A 19,093-nucleotide genomic window follows, 5' to 3' on the forward strand; every position below is an offset into this window, starting at 1 on the left:
AGCGCTTCATGTTGCCGTCAAGTGAGGAACAAGCGCCGACTTTGTGGCATTATATCTCCATAAGTACTGACTCTAAATTTTTTTTTTTACATTATGTAAAATTTTTTTTTTTTCCAAAATATTGGGAGGGCTGGGCGAGAGAATGTATATCTACATTTGGACAGTTAAGGGGTTAATTGAGTACGTACATGCTAAATATATTTTTTTTATAATTTTAGGTGTTCCTAGAGAAAATACCTTGTGAAGTGTGAAAATGGCAACTAAGGAAGTGACAGTTGAAAGTGAGGACACTGGTGTTGAGGTCCGGATAATTGGAGATCCAGTTGTGAGTACATTGTTAATTATTCCCCAACATGATTATTCAGGTTTTCCCATATAATTCATGCTTTGCTTCTTGCAGAATGCATTATCTTACATGCAGAATGCTGTTCTTGTTTGAATTTGTAAATGTGTACACTATTGCACTGCTATTAGAATCTGTAAAAAAATCTTATTTGCAAATAAACTTGTTTTTCATTTATTGTACTGTATACTGTACAAAATATCTCATAAATTCAGTATTACATGATCAGTCTTTTTAAATTATCCTGTAATATTAATACAGTGGTATCTTGACTTATGAGTTTAATCCATTCTGTGACCTAGCTCATAGCTCAATTTCCTCCTATATCAAATCAGTTTTCCTCATTGAAATTAATTGAAATGCCAATAATCTGTTACAACGGAATTCCTGGCTCTGGGGAGGCAAGAGAAAATACTTCAATATAATGCTAATATGAACTCTATGGCTTATTTATCTATCACAATTGATCTAATATGACATAATAAACAGTATAAATAACATAGAAACGTGATATATACTCTAGAATGAATAAAATATGTCATTATGTGACAAGTGGTGGCGGCCACTTCCGAGATAAAAATTATTATCGCTCTGACCATATCTTCCCATGCTTTCCCTTCTGAGGTTTTATTATAAGAGAAAACAGAGTGTTTGTGAGGCTAACTGCACTAAATCAATAGTTTCATAAGGAAAACACTGAAATAATCTTTTTATAAATAAGAAATATTGTATAAAAACATAAAACATATTAGAGAATGTAATAAATGAACTGGTTTTACAAAGTGTACGTATTTACCTTAGAGAACAGATGCTGGTGGAGGGTGGAAAAGATAGGTAGAGGAGATTGAAAGAGTTCGTATTGTTTTGTGCTTTTTCTAACACTTAATTGCTTAACTTACTTGCTACACTCTTAATGCTACACTTTATCACTGAACTTAATTGCTACAATTTTTTTTTTTCATTTCACTTTTCACTGTTTTTTTTTTTCATTTTTCTCCATGCTTTCCTCACTTTCATCTGCGGGGTGTTTCAATAAAAACCAGTCCAAGGAGGTTTGTTTCATCCTCCCTTTCAGAATGTTTTGGAAATGAGTTAGACAAGTGTCATTAAATAGTGCTGACGCATGGCCAGTTGCAACTTTCTCTGGGTGTTTCCTTTCAATAAACTCGGAAAGTCTCTCCCAGATTCCCAACATTTCCTTTATCTCACTGCCCGCACACCTCCCTCGTGTTTTTCCATGATTTCATGCTTTAATTCAATGAACATCATCCTCCTCTTCTCAGCACTGTCCTTTGCACTTACTTTCTGAGGACCCATGGTTAGAAAAAAGAAATTTGGCATAATAACTGTACAAAAAGCACAAAATACAGTACAAGCACAACACAAGAGAGATGCTTCCACGGCGAGGTAAACATGTGCTCTGCTGAGAGGATGTTGTGGCATTCGCTGCGCCAACTAGAGGCGGTGTATCTGAAGCTCGCTTGTAAATCAGATTTTGGCTTATAACTCAGAGCAAAAAATTGACTGAGTGACGGCTCGTAACTTGGAAAACTTGTACTTTGGGGCACTCGTAGGTCAAGGTACCACTGCAGGTGTAAAATGTACATGGTATAGATTATGAACTTTAGACAGTTGTATATGTATTATTTTGTCAAATAGTGAGTGAGGATGATTTTTATATTGATAAGATATGAATAAATTGATACTTACAGGGTAAAGGGCTGTTTGCTACTCGTGATTTTAAGTCTGGAGAAGTTATCTTTGAAGAGAGACCGCTGGTGTCCTGTCAATTTTTATGGAATGCAGCCTATGGATACCTTGCATGTGACTTTTGTATGAGGTAAGTTAAACTAAAGGCTTTCTCCTATGATATATCTGGAATATTGATTACAGCTAGCCTTCCACTTTCACAAGTTCCACTTTTGTGAGCTTTGAACATTGTCGAATGTCCAGCTGCCCGATCATATTTACCAAACAAATGTGGGAAAAAGTACAGGAAAACCACTTCCCGCCGCATCCTGGCTACCCTCCCTCTTACCCCCTCAACCAACAGCCTGCCAGTCCGCCACTCAGTCATTGTCCAGTTACTGTTCACGTCGGTCGTGTCCAGTTACTGTTGTCCTACCATGCATGTGTGTTTGTGTGGTGGTGCAAGTGTGGCCCCCAAGCAAGCAGCAACTGCTATTGATGAGCCAACCCTTAAGCGCTCAAAGAAAGTCATGAATCTGGAGAAGGTGAAATTGCTAGACAAGTGTAGGGCAGGTTATTTGAGCAATTCTGCCATTGGAAAATTGTTTAATGCAAACGAAAGCACAGTGTGCTCTATCAAGAAATATGAGGCAAAGATTAGGGTGGCACTAGCATCTGCTGCTCCTCCCTCAGCCAAGCAAGTGTTACAAGTAAGAAAGTGTGATGTCTAAGATGGAATCAGCAAAATTTGTGTGGATTTCAGATCAAAATAGAAAAGGAATTCCCATAGACAGCAGTGCTATTTGTGCAAAGGGAAAGATTTTGTATGATACGTTGGCTAGTCATGAGGCTAACACCAGTGCAGAACCAGGATGTCCTACCATCACCCATCCTGACTTCCTAACATGTAAAGGATGGTTTGATAAACTAGGGCAAGCGATGAGAAAGACAGCACAGCTCAAACAATTTTTTTACAACCCATCGATGTTGAGGGCTTTGAAGGTGATGAGCGACATTGATAGGAGCATAATTCCCTACAAAACTCTGTAGATATGAAGAGGAAACGGTCTCAGTTACCCATCACAATGTTCTTCACAAGGAAGCTTGCCACTACCCCTGCCGTTACCCCTACTGCCTCGCCTGAACCTCAACCCATGGCAGAATCTGACTCCATTGCTAACTCTGACTCTAGCGATGTCAGCGGTGACGCTGGCAGTGAAGAGTTGAAATCCACACACTAGACTCATCATGCTGTACAGTTACACTCCATATAATGACCTCTATTCAACTGTCATCAGTAACTGCATGGCTAACTATCATCACCACAAGTCGTCAGAGTTCATCTGCCTAACCATATGAGTGGTGATTGTTTTGTTTGTTCATTATTTGTTATTAAATCATAACATGTATATACAATATTTTATGATGTTTTCATGTGTTTTGTGATTGTTTGTGGTTCAATAAATTAAGGAAACAGTATTGTTAGGCTAAGCAAATGCTGTTATTATATTTCCCTACATCATATTTGTGCACCAAACATTCACGAATTTTCAAGATTCGCGAGGTTCATGATCCCCTTACCCTCGTAAATGTGGAGGGCCTCCTGTATTTTGTTTCTTTTCATGATACAGTGAACTCCTGGATATCTGCCTGTGCAAATATCGGTCAAATCGGATTTTGGCCGCTTTTTTTGGCTGAAATTCTATCCTGGATTTCAGCCGGCATCTTGGAAGTCGGCCATATTGGACACGTCCGCCTGCCATTCCGCCATGTTCATGAGTCAGTCTGGCTGTGTCTCTGGGTGAGTGAGCAACACTCTGTGCATTCATCTAAACATTTTGTTATAATCCATTGTTTTTTGTGGTTGTTTATTGAGTGTGACTGCAAAACAAGCCACCATAGGCCCAAAGAAAGTTCCTAGTGCCAGCCCTTTGGTAAAGAAAGTGAGAAATATGATAGAATTCAAGAAAGAAATTGTAGCAAAGTACGAAAGTGGTGTATGTGTGCTCCAGCTTGCCGGGATGTATGGGAAGTTGAAATCAACAATCACCTCCATCCTGGCAAAGAAAGTAGAAATCAAGGAAGCTAATGTTGCAAAAGGGGTAAATATGCTAATGAAACAAAGATTACCAATAATCGAAGATGTGGAGAGGTTATTGTTGGTATGGATCAACGATAAACAGTTAGCGGGAGATAGTGTTGTTTACTTGGAGTTTACCTGGAGAGAGTTCCAAGGGTCAACTCCCCCGTGGCCCGGTCAGTGACCAGGCCTCATGGTGGATCAAAGCCTGATCAACCAGGTTGTTACTGCTGGCTGCACACAATCCAACGTACGAGCCACAGCCCGGCTGGTCAGGTACCGACTTTAGGTGCTTGTCCAGTGCCTGCTTGAAGACAGCCAGGGGTCTGTTGGTAATTGTGTTGTCTCTTAACGTGCTAGTGACACCCCTGCTTTTCATTGGGGGGATGTTGCATCATCTGCCGAGTCTTTTGCTTTCGTAGTGAGTGATTTTCGTGTGCAAGTTCGGTACTAGCCCCTCTAGGATTTTCCAGGCGTATATATTCATGCATCTCTCCCACCTGCATTCCAGGGAGTACAGGTTCAGGAACTTCAAGCGCTACCAGTAATTGAGGTGTTTTATCTCCGTTATGCGCGCTGTGAAGGTTCTCTGTACATTTTGTAGGTCAGCAATTTCACCTGCCTTGAAAGGTGCTGTTAGTGTGCAGCAATATTCCAGCCTAGATAGAACAAGCGACCTGAAGAGTGTCATCATGGGCTTGGCATCCCTAGTTTTGAAGGTTCTCATTATCCATCCTGTCATTTTTCTAGCAGATGCGATTGATACAATGTTATGGTCCTTGAAGGTGTGATCCTCTGACATGATCACTCCCAGGTCTTTGATGTTGGTTTTTCACTCTGTTTTGTGGCTGGAATTTGTTTTGTACTCTGATGAAGTTTTAATTTCCTCATGTTTACCATATCAGAGTAATTGAAATTTCTCATCGTTGAACTTCATATTGTTTTCTGCTGCCCATTGAAAGATTTGGTTGATGTCCACCTGGAGCCTTGCAGTGTCTGCAATGGAAGACACTGTCATGCAGATTCGGGTGTCATCTGCAAAGGAAGACACGGTGCTGTGGCTGACATCCTTGTCTATGTCAGATATGAGGATGAGAAACAAGATGGGAGCGAGTACTGTGCCTTGCGGAACAGAGCTTTTCACCGTAGCCGCCTCAGACTTTACTCTGTTGACTGCTACTCTTTGTGTTCTGTTTGTGAGGAAATTATAGATCCATCTACCAACTTTTCCTGTTATTCCTTTAGCATGCATTTTGTGCTCTATTACGCCATGGTCACACTTGTCGAAGGCTTTTGCAAAGTCTGTATATATTACATCTGCATTCTTTTTGTCTTCTAGTGCATCTAGGACCTTGTCATAGTGATCCAGTAGTTGGGACAGACAGGAGCGACCTGCTCTAAACCCATGTTGCCCTGGGTTGTGTAATTAATGGGTATCTAGATGGGTGGTGATCTTGCTTCTTAGGATCCTTTCAAAGATTTTTATGATATGTGATGTTAGTGCTATCGGTCTGTAGTTCTTTGCTATTACTTTACTGCCCCCTTTGTGGAGTGGGGCTATGTCTGTTGTTTTTAGTAACTGTGGGACGACCCCCGTGTCCATGCTCCCTCCCCATAGGATGGTAAAAGCATGTGATAGGGGCTTCTTGCAGTTCTTGATGAACACGGAGTTCCATGAGTCTGGCCCTGGGGCAGAGTGCATGGACATGTCATTTATCGCCTGTTCGAAGTCATATGGTGTCAGGATAACATCAGATAGGCTTGTGTTTACCAAATTCTGTGGCTCTCTCATAAAAAATTCATTTAGATATTTGACTCTCAGTCTGGTTAGCAGCTTGCTAAAAACTGAGTCATATTGGGACTTGAGTAGCTCACTCATTTCCTTGCTGTCATTTGTGTAGGACCCATCTTGTTTAAGTAGGGGCCCAATACTAGATGTTGTTCTTGACTTTGATTTGGCAGGTGCCAGAAGTCGCCAGAAACTTACCACAGTGGTCAGCTGTTTTAATAATCTTCCTGGCTTGCTAGTGTACTCGCATATAATCTAGTGATACCAGTGAATAGCAGAATACAGTGTTGTAGTAGCAACTAACCAGTATTATAATGGTACTTAGTGGAGTGGAGTGACTTTCATTAGTTTCTTTTTCTTGAAATACCAGACGTATACTGTGAATTTCATATAACCTGTAGTTACCAGCGGTCGCAATATACACAATGAGAAGTAATTATTACTACAGAAAAGCGTCCTTCCTCCAAAATTTCCACCAGTCAACTATAGTGATAATATAGCATTTATTGTGGTGGAGACGAAAAAAAAAAACTAGAAAAGCTAGATACAGCGATTGATAAACAAGGGTTGAGGCTCGACCGTTCGTCATTGTAGGAGCTGCCAGAAATCACCGGCTCTTCAACACGCAAGTTATACTTTTGTATCAATCAAATCACATATTACTCGGGTAGATAATTTCAAGTAGATCCTTCATGTGTTAGCCCAAATCACCGACTAGTATGTTTTAAATAAGTGACCCACTGATCAGATCAGATTGACTGGTCCGAACCCTCAACTGGTCCGAACCCTTGATGGTCCGAACCCTCGACTGGTTTCAAACGGATTCGTTGGACAATAAAGCAGACTGTAAACGGATGGGGTTGTAGGCGCCCTTATCAAACACAAACAATAAATATAAATCAGGAACGTACACGGTAAGCTGTCCAATATACAAGTACAGTTAGAAATAGAAATACAAATAGCTAGAGCTTCACTTAAGGAGGTTATTAATAGAGTATTCAAGAGGTTGCTAGTAGAATTACAGTAAATCAAACATTCAAATCATTATGAAGCTCTGTATAGTCTGCAGTCAATCAAACAAACGGGCTTCCACATGGATAAATTGTCATTTTTGTGGAAATTGGTGTCGCGCCCCTTGTGCAGATATCCAAGAACTAGCTACAAGCAGTATTAAAACAGGGAAGTGTTTTTGGGTATGCCCAAATGAGGAAAATCTGTGGACTAAAATCACAAGGGTATTAAAAGAGGATAACATCAAAGCTGCTTTCATAGACAACCTGGAAGCTTTCTACAACAGGTGGGAACATAAAAAGTCTGGGCTGAATGGTGTTGCCCTTGATACTGGCCATGTAGTCAGAAACTGTAAGGCTGGAGGTGATGTCCTGGTAGTCAGTAAATGTGGGGCTGATAGTGCTGTCCTGGGAGATAGTAATGGTGAAGCTGGAGGTGCTGTCCTGGGAGACAGTAATGGTGAAGCTGGAGGTGCTGTCCTGGGAGACAGTAATGGTGAAGCTGGAGGTGCTGTCCTGGGAGACAGTAATGGTGAAGCTGGAGGTGCTGTCCTGGGAGACAGTAATGGTGAAGCTGGAGGTGCTGTCCTGGGAGACAGTAATGGTGAAGCTGGAGGTGCTGTCCTGGGAGACAGTAATGGTGAAGCTGGAGATTTTGTCCAGGTAGTCGGGAATTATATGGAGGAAGGAATACATATAAATGACCTCGTAGGGGACAGGAGCCGTAGTGGGGAAACAAGTGTAGTCAAAGATAAGATAAAACCAATATTGCAAACTAGAAATACCACAGGTAATAGCAAACAAGAGGACTCCACTAGCAATAGTGAGGATATATTACCAAAAACAACTGGTGGGAGCTCCATTGTTGGTGCTAGGGAGGATAGGAATAAGACAGGGAAACATGCACCAACAGGGAATACAGTCACAGAAACCCAAGGCAAACGGAAACCAAGCCTGTGCACATGCTATGCACTTGGTATCTGCAGACATGGGAAATCTGGAAAAACAGACGGGACGTGCAACTATGACCACCCTAGAAAATGCCATGCACATATGACAATAGGAAAATGCAAACTCCCTTCCTGTAAGCTTTTTCACCCTGAAATGTGTACCTCTTCAGTACAGGAAAGACTGTGCTATAACTTAAATTGCCAGGCACACCATCTAAAGGGTAAAAAAAGATACAAAACATCCAGGCCATGGGAAAACCTGGGTAGCCACAGCCACTCAAGAGGGAGAGATTTTTTAGTGCCAGGAAGGAAAAAAACTGGCAGGAAATGGCAGAAATCATACACCAAATCCAGTCATTCCTGGAGTGGAACCACAGTCGATGGCCTCCACTCCAAACCAGCAGATACAGATACTAATGCCGGAAAAAAAATCTCCCCCCAGTACCAACAATACCACCAGTCCGATGACATTCTTCTTTGCAAATATACAGGGTCTAAAGCCAGCAACAAACAACAAAATACCTTTCATCCGTGGACTGCTTGCAGAGGCAAAGGCAATGTTCGCGGCTTTCACTGAGACCCACATAAAGGATCACTTGGACAACGAAATATGGATCCCAGGTTACAACCTATGCAGATGTGACAGAGTGAACAGGCAAAAGGGGGGGGGGTTGGCTTGTACATTGCAGAGTCACTTGTTTGCACAGAACTGCTAAATGCCTCAAATGATGCTGTGGAAGTTTTAGCAGTAAAGGTCGAGAACCAAAACCTAGTCATTGTGGTAGTCTACAAGCCTCCGGATGCAACATCCCAGCAATTCCAGGAACAGCTGCTAAAAATTGACCACTGTCTGGAAAATCTTCCAGCTCCTGCACCCAACATCTTGCTCCTGGGGGATTTCAACTTAAGGCACCTAAAATGGAGGAATATAGCAAATAATATTGTTGCAGTAATAACACCAGGAGGCAGCTCTGATGAAAACTCACACTCACATGAGCTTTTAAATCTCTGCACAAAATTCAATGTAAACCAGCAAATAATAGAGCCTACTAGACTGGAGCATACACTAGACCTCATCTTCACTAACAATGATGATCTGATAAGAAATGTCACCATATTAAAAACAATATACTCAGATCACAACATAATTGAGGTTCAGACATGTATGCGTGGAGCCCCAGACCAACATAATGAGACTAGTCACGAGGGAGCATTCACCAAATTCAACTTCAATAACAAAAACATAAAGTGGGACCAAGTAAACCAAGTCCTAACTGATATAAGCTGGGAAGATATACTAAGCAACACAGACCCCAACTTATGCCTAGAACAGATTAACTTGGTGGCACTCAATGTATGCACAAGGCTTATTCCTCTAAGAAAAAGGAGGAGTAGATGTAAAATAGAAAGAGACAGGCGCTCCCTTTACAGGCGACGGAAAAGAATAACAGAGCGGCTAAAAGAGGTCAATATATCTGAAATGCGTAGGGAGACACTGGTCAGAGAAATAACAAGCATCGAACTTAAGCTAAAGGAATCTTATAGGAGTCAGGAATCGCGGAAAGAACTAAAAGCTATAAATGAAATCGAAAGAAACCCAAAGTATTTCTTCTCCTATGCCAAATCAAAGTCGAGAACAACGTCCAGTATTGGGCCCCTACTAAACAAGATGGGTCCTACACAGTTGACAGCAAGGAAATGAGTGAGCTACTCAAGTCCCAATATGACTCAGTTTTTAGCAAGCCGCTAACCAGACTGAGAGTCGAAGATCAAAATGAATTTTTCATGAGAGAGCCATAAAATTTGGTTAATAAAAGCCTATCCGATGTTATCCTGACGCCAAATGACTTCGAACAGGCGATGAATGACATGCCCATGCACTCTGCCCCAGGGCCAGACTCATGGAACTCCGTGTTCATCAAGAACTGCAAGAAGCCCCTATCACGAGCCTCTTCCATCCTATGGAGAGGGAGCATGGACATGGGGGTCGTCCCACAGTTACTAAAAACAACAGACATTGCCCCACTCCACAAAGGGGGCAGTAAAGCAACAGCAAAGAACTACAGACCGATAGCACTAACATCTCATATCATAAAAATCTTTGAAAGTGTCCTAAGAAGCAAGATCACCACCCATCTAGAAACCCATCAGTTACACAACCCAGGGCAACATGGGTTTAGAACAGGTCGCTCCTGCCTGTCTCAACTATTGGATCACTACGACAAGGTCCTAAATGCAATAGAAGATAAAAAGAATGCAGATGTAATATATACAGACTTTGCAAAAGCCTTCGACAAGTGTGACCATGGCGTAATAGCGCACAAAATGCGTGCTAAAGGAATAACAGGAAAAGTCGGTCGATGGATCTATAATTTCCTCACTAACAGAACACAGAGAGTAGTCGTCAACAGAGTAAAGTCCGAGGCAGCTATGGTGAAAAGCTCTGTTCCACACGGCACAGTACTCGCTCCCATCTTGTTCCTCATCCTCATATCCGATATAGACAAGGATGTCAGCCACAGCACCGTGTCTTCCATTGCAGATGACACCCAAATCTGCATGACAGTGTCTTCCATTGCAGACACTGCAAGGCTCCAGGCGGACATCAACCGAATCTTTCAGTGGGCTGCAGAAAGCAATATGAAGTTCAACGATGAGAAATTTCAATTACTCAGATATGGTAAACACGAGAAAATTAAATCTTCATCAGAGTACAAAACAAATTCTGGCCACAAAATAGAGCGAAACACCGTCAAAGACCTGGGAGTTTTCATGTCGGAGGATCTCACCTTCAAGGACCATAACATTGTATCAATCGCATCTGCTAGAAAAATGACTGGATGGATAATGAGAACCTTCAAAACTAGGGAGGCCAAGCCCATGATGACACTCTTCAGGTCACTTGTTCTATCTAGGCTGGAATGTTGCTGCACACTAACAGCACCTTTCAAGGCAGGTGAAATTGCTGACCTAGAAAATGTACAGAGAACCTTCACGGCGCGCATAACGGAGATAAAACACCTCAATTACTGGGAGCGCTTGTGGTTCCTAAAACTGTATTCCCTGGAACGCAGGCGGGAGAGATACATGATTATATACGCCTGGAAAATCCTAGAGGGACTAGTACCGAACTTGCACACGAAAATCACTCACTATGAAAGCAAAAGACTTGGCAGACGATGTAACATCCCCCAATGAAAAGCAGGGGTGTCACTAGCACGTTAAGAGACCATTCAATAAGTGTCAGGGGCCCGAGACTGTTCAACTGCCTCCCAGCATACATAAGGGGGATTACCAACAGACCCCTGGCAGTCTTCAAGCTGGCACTGGACAAGCACCTAAAGTTGGTTCCTGACCAGCCGGACTGTGGCTCGTACGTTGGTTTGCGTGCAGCCAGCAGCAACAGCCTGGTTGATCAGGTTCTGATCCACCTGGAGGCCTGGTCACAGACCGGGCCGCGGGGGCGTTGACCCCCGGAACTCTCTCCAGGTAAACTCCAGGCATAAGAAAAGAAATACAGTGGACCCCCGCATACCGATTTTAATCCGTGCAAGAGGGGTCATTGTTATGCGAAATAATCGGTATGCGAATGAATTTTCCCCATAAGAAATAATGGAAATCAAATTAATCCGTGCAAGAGACCCAAAAGTATGAAAAAAAAATTTTTTTACCACATGAAATGTTAATTTTAATACACACAAACTGAAAAAGGCATGCACACTTACATGACACTTACTTTTATTGAAGATCTGGTGATGATTGATGGGATGGGAGGAGGGGAGAGAGTGTGTTAGTGTTTAGAAGGAGAATCCCCTTCCATTAAGACTTGAGGTGTCAAGTCCTTTTCTGGGGTTACTTCCCTTCTTCTTTTAATGCCACTAGGACCAGCTTCAGAGTCACTGGACTTCTTTCGCACAACATATCTGTCCATAGTGGCCTGTACCTCTCGTTCCTTTATGACTTCCCTAAAGTGTTTCACAACATTGTCAGTGTAATAATCACCAGCACGGCTTGCAATAGCTGTGTGAGGATGATACTCATCCATAAAGGTTTGCACTTTCAGCCACATTCCACAGATTTCCTTAATCTTTGTAGTAGGCAACTTCTTCAATTTCTCTCTCCCCTCCTCTGAACCAGTTTTCTCAGGTCTGGCCTCTTGCTCTTGAAGTTGATCTATCAGCTCATCAGTGGTTAGTTCTTCATTGTCCTCCTCCACCTACTCTTCCACATCCTCCCCACTAACCTCCAACCCCAAGGACTTTCCCAATGCCACAATGGATTCCTCAACTGGCATAATCCTCTCAGGGTTAGCCTCAAACCCTTCAAAATCCCTTTTGTCTACACATTCTGGCCACAGTTTCTTCCAAGCAGAGTTCAAGGTCCTCTTAGTCACTCCCTCCCAAGCCTTACCTATAAGGTTTACACAATTGAGGATATTAAAGTGCTCTCTCCAAAACTCTCTTAGAGTCAATTGAGTTTCTGAGGTCACTACAAAGCACCTTTCAAACAGAGCTTTTGTGTACAGTTTCTTGAAGTTTGCAATAACCTGCTGGTCCATGGGCTGCAGGAGAGGAGTGGTATTAGGAGGCAAAAACTTCACCTTAATGAATTTCATGTCCCCATAAAGTCGCTCTGCCACGTCTGTAGGATGACCAGGGGCATTGTCTAACACCAGGAGGCACTTAAGTTCTAATTTCTTTTCAGTTAGGTAATCTTTCACATTGGGGGCAAATGCTTGGTGTAACCAGTCATAGAAAAAGTCCCTAGTGACCCATGCCTTACTGTTTGCCCTCCACAGCACACACAAATTCTCCTTGAGGACATTCTTTTGCCTGAACGGTCTGGGAGTTTCAGAGTGATACACTAATAAAGGCTTAACTTTGCAATCACCAGTAGCATTGGAACACATCAACAAAGTAAGCCTGTCTTTCATAGGCTTATGTCCTGGGAGTGCCTTTTCCTCCTGAGTAATGTAGGTCCTGCTTGGCATTTTCTTCCAAAACAGGCCTGTTTCATCACAATTAAACACTTGTTCAGGTTTCAGTCCTTCAGTCTCTATGTACTTCTTGAATTCCTGCACATATTTTTCAGCCGCTTTGTGGTCCGAACTGGCAGCCTCACCATGCCTTATCACACTATGTATGCCACTACGCTTCTTAAATCTCTCAAACCAACCTTTGCTGGCCTTAAATTCACTCACAACAGCACTAGTTGCAGGCATTTTTTTAATTAAATCCTGATGCAACTTCCTAGCCTTTTTGCTTATGATCGCTTGAGAGATGCTATCTCCTGCTAGCTGTTTTTCATTTATCCACACCAATAAGAGTCTCTCAACATCTTCCATCACTTGCGATCTTTGTTTCGAAAACACAGTTAAACCTTTGGCAAGAACAGCTTCCTTGATTTCCTTTCTGGTGCCCACAATAGTAGCGATGGTTGATTGGGGTTTCTTGTACAACCTGACCAGGTCGGCGATACGCACTCCACTTTCATACTTATCAATGATCTCTTTCTTCATTTCTATTGGAATTCTCACCCTTATTGGTGTAGGGTTGGCACTAGAAGCTTTCTTGGGGCCCATGGTCACTTATTTTCCAGAAACAGCACTGAAAACACTGTAATAATACGAAATATTCCGATTGTATGCTTGGATGTTACCGCGGAGGCTGGCTGGTAAAGAATGGCACGGGCGGCACATGTGAGGCTGGCTGAGGGCGCACATTGGACGCGTCTTGGACGAAAATCGGTGAGCGGGTTTTTAAGCGGTATGCGAGGCAAAATTTTTGCGATTAAAGCAAGCGGTATGCGGATTAATCGTTATGTGGTGCCATCGGTATGCGGGGGTCCACTGTACTTTGGGTTTCTTTCGATTTCATTTATGGCTTTTAGTTCTTCTCGTGATTCCTGACTCCTGTAAGATTCCTTTAGCTTTAGTTTGATGTTTGCTATTTCTCTGACCAGTGTCTCTCTATGCATTTCAGATATATTGGCCTCTTTTAGCCGCTCTGTTATTCTTTTCCGTCGCCTGCAAAGGGAGCGCCTGTCTCTTTCTATTTTACATCTACTCCTCCTTTTTCTTAGAGGAATAAGCCTTGAGCATACATCGAGTGCCACAGAGTTAATCTGTTCTGTTGTGGAGTTGATCTTTTGTGAAAAGGCAATGCAGTTGGATGCGGATCTCATGAATAAATGCCTGGATCGAGTGCTGCTGTTAGTGAATATAAGGCCAGCAAAGGCTGGTTTGACAGATTTAAGAAGCATAGTGGAATACACAGTGTTGCAAGGCATGGCGAGGCTGCAAGTTCAGACAAACGTGCGGCTGAAGAATTTGTGCACGAATTCAAGGAGTACATAGAGGCTGAAGGATTCGTCTCCCAACAAGTGTTCAGTTGTGACGAAACAAGCCTCTTTTGGAAGAAAATGCCAAAGGGGACCTACATCATGCAGGAGGAAAAGGCACTGCCAGGACACAAGCCTATGAAGGATAGGCTTTCTCTTTTGTTCTGTGGTAATGCTAGTGGGGATTTCCAAGTGAAGCCTTTACTGGTGTATCACTGAAAATCCCAGAGTGTTCAAGAAAAACAATGTCATCAAGAGTAAATTGTGTGTGTTGTAGAAAGCTAATAATAAGCCATGGGTCACAAGGCAAATTTTCATTGAGTGGGTCTATGAAGTGTTTGGCCTGAGTGTGAAAAATTTCTCCTGGAAAATAAATTGCCACTCAAGTGCCTCCTGGTACTGGACAATGCTCCTGCTCATCCTCCAAACTTAATAGACCAATTGCCTATGGAATTAAATTTTATAACAGTGAAGTTCTTGCCTCCTAACACCACTCCTGTCATCCAGCCCATGAACCAGAAGGTCATTTCTAACTTAAAAAAAAAAAAAAAAAAAAAAAAACTACACGTAAGCAATGTTTCAAGTGCTTGGAAGTGACCTCAGACACTGACTTGACCCTAAGAGAGTTCTGGTGGTGGTGGCGGAAGCCTCCACTGCCACCAACACAGCTTCTCTCAGTGGCAGCCCTTAAACCCAACAACACTTACACCATTTACTCCTCTCATACATTATGACATATTTTATTTATTCTAGAGTATGTATCATGTTTCTGTGTTATTAATATTGTTAATAATGTCATATTAGATAAATAAGCCGTAGAGATATTAGCGTCATATTGAAGCATAATAAATTGCCTTCCTCTTGCCTCCTACGTGCCCCATACACCATCAAGAGTCAATAAAGATAAGTGTGATGTTAAATGTTCATTTACCCATTTTATTAGTGCTTTATATTTATTTGTCATTGTTTTCTATATGTATATTTATATTTAATCTTTACAAAAATATTTTTTGTTAATACTTTTGGCTGTCTGACCCGGATTAATTGGATTTCCATTATTTCTTATGGGGAAAATTAATTCGACCAATGGCTAATTCGCCTAAAGGCTAGCTCTCTGGAACGGATTAAAGCCGTTGGTTGAGAGTCCACTGTACTTTATTTTTTCAGGTAACTTATGTGGCCTGTGAGACCAAAGTAAGGTGTAATGTACATATACATGTATACACTCGTTGTATACAACACAATAAGCGTACAAACATAATTATCAATATATTGTTTACAAAACTTGTTTACACAAACTAACAATACAAAAAATTGTTTATTACTATTGTTCTATAATATATATACATATATATATATATATATATATATACAGTGGACCCCCGCATAACGATGGCATCACATAGCGATTTTTCCGCATACCGATTACTTTTATCGCAAAATTTTTGCCGCGCATACCGATTAAAAACCCGCTTACCGATTTTCGTCCGAGACGCGTCCAATGTGCCCTCAGCCAGCCTCACATGTGCCGGCCGTCCCATTGTTTACCAGCCAGCCTCCGCGGTAACATCCAAGCATACACTCGGAATATTTCGTATTATTACAGTGTTTTCGGTGCTGTTTCTGGAAAATAAGTGACCATGGGCCCCAAGAAAGCTTCTAGTGCCAACCCTGTGGTAAAAAGGGTGAGAATTAGTATGGAAATTAAGAAAGATTTTGAAGGGTTTGGGGCTAACCCTGAGAAGCCTATGCCAGTTGTGGAATCCATTGTGCCTACTTCAAAGATTAAGGAAATGTGTGCACAGTGGGTTGAACTGCAAACCTTTATAGATGAAAATCACCCTGACACAGCTGTTGCAAGCCGTGCTGGTGACTATTTCAATGACAATGTTGTGGCCCATTTTAGACAAATCGTAAAGGAACGGGAGGTACAGAGCTCTATGGACAGATTTGTTGTGCGACAGAGGTCCAGTGACTCTCAAGCTGGTCCTAGTGGCATTAAAAGAAGAAGGGAAGTAACCCCGGAAAAGGACTTGCTACCTCAAGTCGTAATGGAAGGGGATTCCCCTTCTAAACAGTAAGAAGATAATGCTCTCCCCTCCTCCCATCCCATCAATCATCACCAGATCTTCAATAAAAGTAAGTGTCATTTAATTGTGCATGCCTTTTTCAGTTTGTGTGTATTAAAATTAACATTTCATGTGGTAAAAAAATTTTTTTTTCATACTTTTGGGCGTCTTGCACGGATTAATTTGATTTCCATTATTTCTTATGGGGAAAATTCATTCGCATAACGATTATTTCGCATAACGATGAGCCCTCTTGCACGGATTAAAATTGTTAACCGGGGGTCCACTGTACAGTGGACCCCCGGTTAACGATTTTAATCCGTGCAAGAGGGGTAATTGTTATGCGAAATAATCGTTATGTGAATGAATTTTCCCCATAAGAAATAATGGAAATAAAATTAATCCGTGCAAGACACCCAAAAGTATGAAAAAAATTTTTTTTTACCACATGAAATATTAATTTTAATACACACAAACTGAAAAAGGCATGCACACTTACATGACACTTACTTTTATTGAAGATCTGGTGATGATTGATGGGATGGGAGGAGGGGAGAGCATTATCTTCTTACTGTTTAGAAGGGGAATCCCCTTCCATTAGGACTTGAGGTAGCAAGTCCTTTTCTGGGGTTACTTCCCTTCTTCTTTTAATGCCACTAGGGCCAGCTTCAGAGTCACTGGACTTCTTTCTCACAAGATATCTGTCCATAGTGGCCTGTACCTCTCGTTCCTTTATCACTTCCCTAAAGTGTTTCACAGCATTGTCAGTGTACAGGTTGCCAACACGGCTTGCAATAGCTGTGTGAGGGTGATTTTCATCCATGAAGGTTTGCACTTCAAGCCACTTTGCACAGATTTCCTTTATCTTTGTAGTAGGCAACTTCTTTAATTTCTCTCTCCCCTCCTCTGAACCAGTTTCCCCAGGTCTGGCCTCTTGCTCTTGAAGTTGATCTATCAGCTCATCAGTGGTTAGTTCTTCATTGTCCTCCTCCACCAACTCTTCCACATCCTCCCCACTAACCTCCAACCCCAAGGACTTTCCCAGTGCCACAATGGATTCCTCAACTGGCATAATCCTCTCAGGGTTAGCCTCAAACCCTTCAAAATCCCTTTTGTCTACACATTCTGGCCACAGTTTCTTCCAAGCAGAGTTCAAGGTCCTCTTAGTCACTTCCTCCCAAGCCTTACCTATAAGGTTTACACAATTGAGGATATTAAAGTGATCTCTCCAAAACTCTCTTAGAGTCAGTTGAGTTTCTGAGGTCATTACAAAGCACCTTTCAAACAGAGCTTTTGTGTACAGTTTCTTGAAGTTGGAAATAACCTGCTGGTCCATGGGCTGCAGGAGAGGAGTGGTATTAGGAGGCAAAAACTTCACCTTAATGAAGCTCATGTCCCCATAAAGTCGCTCTGCCACGTCTGTAGGATGACCAGGGGCATTGTCTAGCACCAGGAGGCACTTAAGTTCTAATTTCTTTTCAGTTAGGTAATCTTTCACATTGGGGGCAAATGCATGGTGTAACCAGTTATAGAAAAATTCCCTAGTGACCCATGCCTTACTGTTTGCCCTCCACAGCACACACAAATTATCCTTGAGGACATTCTTTTGCCTGAATGCTCTGGGAGTTTCAGAGTGATACACTAATAAAGGCTTCACTTTGCAATCACCAGTAGCATTGGCACACATGAGAAGAGTAAGCCTGTCTTTCATAGGCTTATGTCCTGGGAGTGCCTTTTCCTCCTGAGTAATGTAGGTCCTGCTTGGCATTTTCTTCCAGAACAGGCCTGTTTCATCACAATTAAACACTTGTTCAGGTTTCAGTCCTTCAGTTTCTATGTACTCCTTGAATTCCTGCACATATTTTTCAGCCGCTTTGTGGTCCGAACTGGCAGCCTCACCATGCCTTATCACACTATGGATGCCACTACGCTTCTTAAATCTCTCAAACCAACCTTTGCTGGCCTTAAATTCACTCACATCATCACTAGTTGCAGGCATTTTTTTAATTAAATCCTCATGCAACTTCCTAGCCTTTTCACATATGATCGCTTGAGAGACGATATCTCCTGCTAGCTGTTTTTCATTTATCCACACCAATAAGAGTCTCTCAACATCTTCCATCACTTGCGATCTTTGTTTCGAAAACACAGTTAAACCTTTGGCAAGAACAGCTTCCTTGATTGTCTTTTTGGTGCCCACAATAGTAGCGATGGTTGATTGGGGTTTCTTGTACAACTTGACTAGGTCGGCGATACGCACTCCACTTTCATACTTATCAATGATCTCTTTCTTCATTTCAATGGGAATTCTTACCCTTATTGGTGTACGGTTGGCACTAGAAGCTTTCTTGGGGCCCATGGTCACTTATTTTCCAGAAACAGCACCGAAAACACTGTAATAATACGAAATATTCCGAGTGTATGCTTGGATGTTACCGCGGAGGCTGGCTGGTAAACAATGGCACGGGCGGCACATGTGAGGCTGGCTGAGGGCGCACATTGGACGCGTCTCGGACGAAAATCGGTGAGCGGGTTTTTAATCGGTATGCGCGGCAAAAATTTTGCGATTAAAGTAAGCGGTATGCGAAATAATCGCTATGTGATGCCATCGTTATGCGGGGGTCCACTGTATATAGTGAAAGTGTATAAACTAAGGGAGGAGGAAGTTCGGGCGAGATATAAGCGACTATTAGCAGAAAGGTGGGCTAGTGCAAAGATGAGCAGTGGGGGGGTTGAGGAGGGTTGGAATAGTTTTAAAAATGCAGTATTAGAATGTGGGGCAGAAGTTTGTGGTTATAGGAGGGTGGGTGCAGGAGGAAAGAGG

General features: G+C 42.2%; 1 protein-coding gene across 8 annotated transcripts in view; it reads left to right on the plus strand.

Annotated features, from left to right (window-relative positions):
- The window catches only part of Smyd5 (SET and MYND domain containing, class 5), a 182,264-nt gene that overhangs the window by 26,860 nt on the left and 136,311 nt on the right, over positions 1 to 19,093 (plus strand). For all 8 annotated transcript variants that reach the window (XR_008407784.2, XM_053783534.2, XM_053783614.2 and 5 more), the window contains exons 2-3: positions 219 to 325; positions 2,056 to 2,183. Coding sequence is in view for 7 of the 8 variants with exons in the window: in XM_053783534.2 (XP_053639509.1) it covers positions 254 to 325; positions 2,056 to 2,183 (200 nt within the window). In the remaining variant the exon portion in view is untranslated. The remainder of the gene's footprint in view (positions 1 to 218; positions 326 to 2,055; positions 2,184 to 19,093) is intronic.

This window comes from Cherax quadricarinatus, chromosome 2, assembly GCF_038502225.1.
Source record: "Cherax quadricarinatus isolate ZL_2023a chromosome 2, ASM3850222v1, whole genome shotgun sequence".
NCBI lineage: Eukaryota > Metazoa > Arthropoda > Malacostraca > Decapoda > Parastacidae > Cherax > Cherax quadricarinatus.